Genomic DNA, 9,287 nt, shown 5'->3' on the forward strand with positions numbered 1-9,287 from the left:
GCTTTCTTCATTATCTTATCCAAATGTGTAATTTGTATTTAAAGCATGCCGGGTTTGTTTTCCTTTCCTAGTGCTATGAGTTTATCAGTAAACTCCGTGAGGTCAGGGGCCATTTTTGTGTAATTTATTAATGTGTACTCAGTACCCAGCACAATATGTCCATATGGTCGAAGTTCAGTAAATCTCTATTAAATAAACATACAAGCAAATACATTTATACATCAAATTTCAGAAGCTGTAAGACTTTTTTTGATATACCAAATAAGTTGCTAATAAAGGGACAGATGAAATTCTTTAGACCCAGGAAATTGTACAATATAAGTAAGGGCTGCAAACCAATCAGTAGGTGAAACAAAGAAAAACGTGATAAATTAAGAGATAAGGACCCCTGGTTATCAATCAGAAAAGAAAGAATGTGCTAACTCAAAAGAAGCCTGCAAAAAAAAAAAAAAAAAAAAAAGAAGAAGAAGCAGCAGCAGCAGCAGCAGCAGAAGAAGCAGCAGAAGCCTGCAGTGTAGTTCCTTCGAAATGCTGGGTCATCCTGTGACTAAAATTACTAGCATTTTCGAGGACATCGACTGTATCTTCAGCTTGTTATTTTTCTTCTCTTTTGCAGTGTTCTAGACTCCAGCCCATTCTAACATTTATCTCCTGTCTCCTTTTAGTAGATTGCCAGAAAACTTTTATAGTCTCACAGACCTGTGTGCCTGTCCACAGAGCAGTTTCCCAGTCAGAGTCCTCCTCCGAGGTTTGTGCTCCCCACCACGGCCATGGTGCTGATTCCTTTGCATCCTGTAGATGGACACTTCTGTGTGACTTCGCTGGGAAGTTCTGAGTTGGGCGTACCTGTCTGGGCCTTTTGGCCTCCCAGAGAGGCATTCGCTGCACTGAAGCGTAATTCCTGTTATTCATCAGCTTCATTAACACTAAACACTGTTCTCGTCTGTTCTCTGTTGCATCTCTGACCCCTGGCCCTGCGCGCATCCCAAATGAAAGCATACTTAATTAATTCATAATTAGCTAATAAAATAAGAAAGCATGAAGTTGTTTATACAATTACAGGTGTAGGAACATCAATTTGTATTCATTTTTGCTAGTACAGATTGTTGACTTTTATTATATTGATCAATTAACATTCAAGAAGTACCTCAATTTAATAATAAGGGAAATTGGATTTATTTTTCGTTTTTGCTCTTGACATTTTGTGTTCCCTTGGAACATTGACCTGTTTGTTCCCTTGGCTCATTTACCTAGTAAAACAATACTTATTTGCATTATTTCTCCTTAAAAAAAACCATCTCACACTCTTGTCAGAATGACTATTATATTATCAAAAATGGAAGGAATAATGGCGCTGCTGAGGATGTGGAGGAAAGGGAACCTTTGTGCACTGTTGGTGGGACTGTAAGCAGGTGTAGCTACCGAGAACAACAGTATTGAAGTTCCTCAAAAAATTAAAAATAAAGCTACCACGTTATTCAGCAATTCCACGTCTGGGCATCTATCCAAAGGAAACAAAATCACTATCTCAAAAAGATATCTGCTTCCCCATGTTCACTGTAGCATTGTGTACAGTAGCCAAGACATTGAAACAACCTATAAGTCCCTTGGCAGATATCGAATGGATAAGGAAGACGTGTATATATATATATATATGTATGTATATATATATATACATACATACATACATACATACACAGTGGAATATTATTCAGCCATAAAAAGGAAATCCTGCCATTTGCGACAACGTGAATAAAACTTGAAGACGTTATACTAAGTGAAATCAGTCATGCTGGGAATGACGGATACAGCATGATCTCACTTAAAAGTGAGATTTTTAAAAACTGAACTCACAGATACCAAGAACAGATTGGTGGGTGCTGGAGGCAGGGGTTGAGGGGCGGGCAAAGTGGGTGAAGGTGGTCAAAAGGTGCAAACTTCCAGTTACAAGATATATACAAACCTTTGGAAGTTGCTATGAGAGACCTTAAACATTCTCTGCACAAGAAAAAATTGTGACTGCGTGGTGATACGCGTTAACTGAACTTTCACAGTGCGCCGCTGTCACATTGTACGACAGTGTTACATGCCAATGAAAATAAAGCAAACGCATAAATGTCAGCCCGTTTCCTTGGTGTAATCAAAGGACCAGCTCGTGAAAAAGATTCTTGTAGACACTATTTTTCTTTCTTACTTTGTCTTTCCCTAATTTCAGCTAGACTGTACTTCCTCTGTTTTAGAGTGTTTGATCCTTGTTTGCTATCTTTGAGGGTTTTTTGTTTCTTTGTTTTTTGCTGTGTGGTGGAGTAAGCCTTTTATAATATTTTGAGTTTTTCTGCTCTTATCAAGCACATGCGTGTGCACACGTGTGCACACACACACATATGCCAGTCTCTACACTGAATATCAAGGCAATTATGGAAATGACGGATATGATTTTTACCCGTACGCCTTCAGGAAGAGAGAGACAAACTAATATACAGGTATCATGATGTGTGGAAAGCACACCCCGTACTGGAGGGAATGAGTCAACACGGAGGATGCCGCAGAGGGAACGCGCGACCGTGTAAGATGTTCGTTTAAACGTCTTCCCTGTTTGACAGTGATGCCACCAGTCTCGGACCAGCTCACATCGGGATTTCATATTTGATTTTAGGTTTACAGAAATCGTCTTGCCCTCTGTGACTTTAACAAAATGAAGGTGGTCCCCGTGACACGTGTGTGTGGGTTTTGGCAAGAATGAGGCGGCAGTGAGCAGGACGGGGGGGGGAGGGAGAGCTCGCATGTCGTGGGGTTCGGTGCCTCTCCCAGGGGAAGTCAGGGCTTCGCCGCTGGTACCCGGTCTGGGACGTGGGCCACCTGTTCCTGCACGACCTCCCCCGCACTTTGTCGGGCAACCTTTTGGGAAATATCTGACAATACTGTCCAACCTTCCAGTTGAGACTCAGGTGAAAATCTGAGATATCAACTGTTCCCTCCCTGTGCTCCACGCCGCAGCCCTCGCAAAGCCAGGCGTTGCGGATTAACTGCTCCATGGCAGGGGAGTGTCTGGGGGCGGCTGGCCGCTCCGGGTCGGCACAGGGGCTCAGCAGCCTGCCCGCTCGGCTTGCTGGGGTCAGCGGCTCACTGCTTGTGACCCTGACTTTCTCTGGAGGGCTGGTCCTCCTTGATGAGGCTGATGTGCTGTGTCAGCGAGCTTGGGGTGGCTTTGGAGTTGTCCCCCCACCCCTCCTGGCGGAGAGGAGTGGGAGTACAAATGTGGGGAGGGAGGTGGGGGAGCGGTTGGCTCCTGAGTTTGTGGCCGTGGCCGTGCGGGGAGCCAGCCCAGCAGCGAGGGACGCGCTAGGGCATTAGAGAAAATGGCCAGCCCCTGGCTGTGGCGGGGGTGACAGCTGTGTCCCTGCTCCAGAAACGAAACCTCTCAGGCAGTCCCGGCATTTTAAAGCAGCGAGTTTGTTTTGATTCTGCAGAAACTGGCAGGAGGAAAGGGCGGGGAAAGTCATTTTTTAACAATTCTAAAATGTCTAAACATTCGCTTCGGTGTGGGTTAGAGGTGGCCTAACAGGTTTCCCTGCCCCGTGGGAGGCCCTGGGGAGGGGGCCGTGTCGGCACACAAGGAGAACTTTAGTTACTTCTTTGGGGGGTGATGTCTCACACGTTCCCCTCATTGCCCGTGTTCCCCTGGTTAGGTTTTGACCAAATGGTCTTTTTCAACCTTCCTTGCAAGACTGACACCTTCCTGAGGTTTCTCATGACCGTCCCTCGCCCCTCCCTGTGCCTCCCACCCCGTGAGGGCTTGTTTTCTGGGTGGCCCGTCCCGAGGCAGCCCCCCGCCCACCCTCACCCAGGCACCCGCATGTGCCCCTTGGTCCTCCACTCTGGGGGGGGGGGGCCGTGTTTCCAGTCTTGGCTTCACCACTAAGCGGGAGTGTGACTCAGTCGTGTCCGCCAGGCTCTCTGAAGCACTTTCTTAATTTGGACAATCAGAATGTGGTCACTTTCTAAAAGGTTAATATGAGCGTTTATTAGAAAAATGAAATCCTTAGGCTCGTGTGTTTGTGAAATCTTAAGAAATAAACCGAAAAGCAGAAGGTGGGGGGCAGTCGTGGGCACGGGAGGGCAGAGCGTACGCTCTGGACTCATCCCGTGTGGGTCTAAACCCCACTCCTCCTGTCACCAAGCTCATGACCCAGGGCGAGTCATTTACCCACTCTCCTCCCGGACTCCCCCCACCCCCCGCCTGTCCTGTGGGTGAAGTAAAAGGGGAAAATGCATGGAAAGGATTTAGCGCAACGGCTCACTAAGTGCCCATGGAAAACAGCCACCCGTTTTGTAAAATGTAGAAAATGCGAGAGAGCAAATTACTCTGGGTATTAACTGTCCCTGTTTCTGTGACGTGATCACGAGCACTTCTGCTTTCTTGCTTTTATACTTTTCTGTATTTGTCAAAGTTTGGAAAGGAACATGTGTTACATTTTAGAAAACTAGAAAGTTCACACATTTATGAGTAATGAGTAGTGATTTTCCCACCCTAATAGCCGAAATAGTTAGGATATTTGCACATCTTGTAAAACGTCTCATTGCCGGCCCGCATTACTTTGTGAGAGATGAAAGTACACTTTTGCAAAACTGATTGTATCACAAGAATCTTTAATGTTTAAAGTTTACTCATGGTGGGGTCTACTGCTGGGTACACTGTGCCAGATGCCCACGCGGAGGCCAGCCCAGCCCTTGTCACTGCACTGGCCCCTGCCACTGCCCGTGCCCGGCCGGGTCACAGGCGCAGGGCGCCCTGCCCTTCTCTCCGCGTTTGCTCCCAGCCGCCCAGAGGCAGCCCGCCCAAGGCGCACACGGCATCCGTCCCGCATAAAAGGAGATGGAAAACTTCTCAGTGTATTCGTCATTTTAGCACATCTCTGGTACAAAAATTCAAGGCAGCATGAAAGCGAAGCACCGACCGAGCTCACTTAGAAAGACATGCAGGAACCTACGCGCTAGCTAAGAGGGCCGAGATGAGTATATGTGGCACTAACAGGTATAAAAGCGCTGTGCTGAAGATTAAAGTGTGGCACGGGGCCCAGTGCTCTGAACACCCCCGACGCGCCCCGGCCCGCCCGCCTCTCCCCGCCCCAGGGGCTGGAGCCTCGCTGCGCCCCTGGACCTGGCTAGTCCTCGGAGACAGTGGCACGGGGGTAGTGGGCAGCGAGCTCTGCTTCCCTCAGGGCCCTGGCCTCCTCCAGCGCTTCTCTGTAGCGAGAAGGCCAGGCCTGGGGGTCTTTCTTGAAGACCCTGGCCAGGAACTCCATGATCTGCATCTTGGTGATCTCGCGGCTGGCGCGGGAGCCCCAGAAGAACTCGAACTCGGGGGGCTCCACGTGGGGCACGCGCTGGTACTTCAGGTAGTTCTGCTGGACGAAGTCCTCGGTGATGAGCCGCCGCACCTCGCCGAAGGTGGAGTGCTTCTTCCAGGGCCGCAGCCCCAGGATGCGCAGCACGTTCCAGACGGCGCTCTCGCGCGCGCCGCGCCCCTTCACGTAGATGAGGCTCAGGATCATGAGCAGCAGGCCGGTCATGGGCATGCGGCTGCTCAGCGCCATGCGGTCCAGCTCCTCCGGCCCGAGCGCCCTGACCAGCGAGAACTCCATGGTGTGCAGGCTGGTCAGCCGCAGGTGCAGTCCAAACACGCGGGCCAGCACGAGGCTGCTGCGCCGCAGGATGCTCCGGCACCACTTCCTGTAGCTGCCGATGACATCCTTCACCATGTCGGGGAACCAGATGACCATCCTCTTCTGGTCCTTCACCAGCACGTACCACATCAGCTCGTGCGCCTTCTGCACCAGCTGCGCCGGGGTGGGCGGCTCGGGGCCCAGCTGGGCCACGCTCAGGGCCTGGGGGGCGCGGCCCTCCTCCGCAGCCTCCTGCAGGGCCTTGGGGTCCCCCTCCTCGCCGGGGACCTCGGGCGGCGGCGGGGCCGGGGCGGCGTTGCTCGGGCCAGGAGGAGGGCTGTCCGGCCCCGCGAGGGTCGCGCCTGGGGACGGGGACGGGGGCGGGGTGGGCCCCCCGGGGCTGCTGAGCGCCTGCGGCCCGGAGGCCTCGGCTGCAAAGCTGGGGTCGCGCCCATCCTTACTCTGCTCGGACATGTCGACTCCGTGTGACAAGGGCAGGGCCTCCGAGTCCAGCAGCTCCTCGAACCTGCGCTCGCTCCGCGGGCTCCGGCAAAGGAAGTGCGCGTCGCTGCGCGCTCGGTGCCTTCCGCAGCGGCTGGCGGGGCGGGGCGGGGCGGGGCGGCCGGTGCGCCTGCGCGGCACGGGCGGGGGGCGGGGCGCGGCCCGACGGGGCGGGCGAGCGGGGCGCCCGGGGCCAGGCGGGGGCACCGGGCGGCTGGCCAGGGAGCAGGCTGGGGGGGCGGGGGTGACAAGGGTCCTCGGCGGGGCCCAGGTTACTTCCCGGCGGGACGCCCGCGGCAGGTGTGTCCAGACTCAGGTCGGACAGCGGAGTCCCCAGGCGGTGCCAGGCTGTCGCGCGCACCTGGGTCTGCCGCGCGCACCTGGGTCTGCCGCGCGCACCTGGGTCTCCTGCGACCACCTGGCTCTGCCGCGCGCACCTGGGTCTGCCGCGCGCAACTGGGTCTCCTGCGACCACCTGGCTCTGCCGCGCGCACCTGGGTCCCCTGCGCCCACATGGGACTCCTGCCCGCGTGTGTCAGAGCTGGCTCGGAGTGCGCAGTTGGCGTGGTCTTGGCAAAGTGGCCAGCTCTGCAAAAGGTGTCTCCGCTTGAGACACAGAGACGTGCCCGCTAAACCCGAGGGGCCGCAGACCCAGAGAGGCGGTGTCCTCAGTCCGTGTGCAAAGGGCGCGTCCCTGGAGAGACTGCGCTGATGACAGTGCCAGTGCTTCGACGGTGTTGGCTTGTCATGGGGATTGCCATGTCCCTCGGGTCATTTTGATTTCACTTTATTTTTTCCACTGAGGTCCTGTCATTCAAAGGTTGCCGTATTTATTAACACTCAGTGGCGTGGCGTCCCCCTGCGCAGTGAGCCCAGCACCCTCTGCCCCGATGTGGTGGTGACCCGCCCCCCCCCCTCGTGTTCACGTAGGAGCTTCATCTCACAGCAACTGACTGGTCCCACCTTGGCACCCACGGCTGGCGTTTATTTTTTTGTTTCTTTTTGTTTTTATTTTTGTTTTTTTAACGTGAGTCCCGTAGATTATATTCGATAATCTCGAATGGCCAATAATAGGTTATGCGACATGTTGGTGGTTGTGTGTTTTTAATTGCAGAAAGCAAGTCTGCAGCGGGTGGAGCCAAGCTGTCACGGGGTGGTCGGGGCCTGTGTGGCCCTCTGCCCTTCCTGGGCTTCCTCAAGCCAAGGCTTCTCAGATATGCCGCCCGGAGTCTGGTTATTGTCACTGGAGACCCAAAGCTTCTTACGGTATTGTCCGGACATCTCTGCGGCTCTCTGCTGGCCTCGCCGTCCTCATCTCTCTGTTCTTCTCTCGGGCAGGTAGAAGGAGGTGCCCTGCTGCTCCGGTGTCTTTGGATTGCCCCACTCCTGTCCCCTTTCGCAGGCTTCCCGCCGGGCACACAAGCGTGATTCCTGCGGACTTTGCAGGTACGTCCTAGCTGATTTCCCCCCACTCATCACTTTTCTCTCTAGTTTATGGACGCCTGTTTTTCTGGGAACAACTCACAGAGTTGTGTCGGTTGTGTTAGTTTTTTTTTTTATTATTATTGTTTGAGAATGTCTCTCGGATTGCCCCCATTTTTCTTAAAAATAATCCTCACATTATGTTTTATAGCCATTAATTTTCTTTTTTGATTCCACATGGTTATTTTTTAAACATTTGGGTTAATTGTTTAGTTCATTTAAAGTGTTTTTAATAATGAAAACGTTTGAGCCTATTAATTAAATCTCAGCTCAGCCTCCAGCCATGCCACCCTGAAGCCCGATCCCATCTGATCTCGGAAGCTAAGCAGGGTTGGGCCTGGTTAGTGCTTGGATGGGAGACCACCTAGGAAGATGGGGTGCTGTAGGCATAAAAAATGAGGGATTGTAAGCTACAGGGTCCTTGCAATCTGTGAGGACAACCAAGGGTTGCCTCGCCTAAAAATAAATGAATAAATAAATAAGTAAATAAATCTCAGCTCAGCTTTGGCCACAGGTCATAATCTTTGCCCTCGTAATGTTATTAAAAGTGCATCCCTCATACTGTAGGCTTCTGGATTTAACAGATTCGTGAAATGGAATTACAAACGTGAGCACAATTAGGAAAGCATGAACTCACTTATATGTGAAAAGTATAAAATCAACTGTAAAAACAGCAACAAAAACACAATGACTGCGAAACTGTGCATGTGCCTCAGGGAGTACTCAGGGCTCTGGCAAAGGTGTAGCTTGGCCAGAGCTGGACCCTCGGCTGGTGGCGTTGGCCCATGGCCAGCAGCAGACCCATGTCTACCCCAGCTCCCGTTGGAGGTCGCACGTCATCGTGACGGGAGGGCTGTGGAGTGCGCCCCAGCGCCTGTGGCCCTCTGAGCCAGCGTGCTCGGGGGTCTTACAGTGTTGGAAGTGGTGCTGGCTTCAGAGTGGAGCACGGGGCGGGCCCCAGGGGCGCTGGGCCACGGAGCCCAGCTGTGCATGTCCTCAGCAGGCCAGGAGGAGCCTGCCGAAGAGGCTCCAGTTCCCACCAGGATGGGGCGGGAAAAGTGTCAAACTTGGGACAGCTGTGATGGGGACAAAGTGCAGCTGTGTCCCGGGAGGGGAGGGGCTGGTAGCTTGGTGACTACCTAGGAGGGTGCATGCCCACACAGCAGAGGTGCAGACCCCGTGACTGAAAGGACAAGGGTGGACGAGTGCACGGGGCGGCCTCCTTAATGCAGGGGTCACGATTTGGGGCCAGAGCTGCAGGGGTGCCCTGAGAACTCTGGGGACAAACGAGCTCGCTGGGTTTCTCCAGGCCCGGCCCCATTTGAAACGGGGAGCGAGCCCCCTCAGGGCCGGTGCCTCGGAAGCAAGAGCCTGAAGTTTCCAGAATGTCTCTGCTGGCAAATGCAGGAAGGGCCGGTCTTGGAAGCAGGGTCCTGTGATCGGGTTGCAGGGGCGCAGCAAGGTCATGGTGAAGCCGGTCGGCTGTGGGGCGGTGGGGCGGGCCGCCCTTGGCCACCGCTGGAGGAGGAGGGGCCCGTCCTGGCACTGGTTCCCACGCTGAGAGGAAGGGGCGCGGCGCTCCCAGCGCGGAGGCCCAGGGCCCCCGCCTGGAACGCGACTCCAGGCTCCTCTGGCCCC

General features: G+C 53.5%; 1 protein-coding gene and 1 pseudogene across 1 annotated transcript; one reads left to right on the forward strand and one right to left on the reverse strand.

The window, feature by feature from the left end:
- Window positions 1-4,630: 4,630 nt before the first annotated feature.
- NDN (necdin, MAGE family member) lies at window positions 4,631-6,260 on the reverse strand. The gene has a single exon (XM_016154872.2). The coding sequence runs from the start codon at window positions 6,138-6,140 to the stop codon at window positions 5,166-5,168; it is 975 nt and encodes a 324-aa protein (XP_016010358.1). The 5' UTR covers window positions 6,141-6,260; the 3' UTR covers window positions 4,631-5,165.
- Window positions 6,261-7,922: 1,662 nt separating this feature from the next.
- LOC118611671 lies at window positions 7,923-8,038 on the forward strand (annotated as a pseudogene).
- Window positions 8,039-9,287: the final 1,249 nt, after the last annotated feature.

The sequence above is a fragment of the Rousettus aegyptiacus genome, unplaced genomic scaffold, assembly GCF_014176215.1.
Source record: "Rousettus aegyptiacus isolate mRouAeg1 unplaced genomic scaffold, mRouAeg1.p scaffold_m13_p_14, whole genome shotgun sequence".
NCBI lineage: Eukaryota > Metazoa > Chordata > Mammalia > Chiroptera > Pteropodidae > Rousettus > Rousettus aegyptiacus.

What these genes read in the sequence shown, in the direction of transcription:
- NDN (XM_016154872.2), bottom strand. Translation starts at nt 6,140, where the DNA reads ATGTCCGAGCAGAGTAAGGATGGGCGCGACCCCAGCTTTGCAGCCGAG.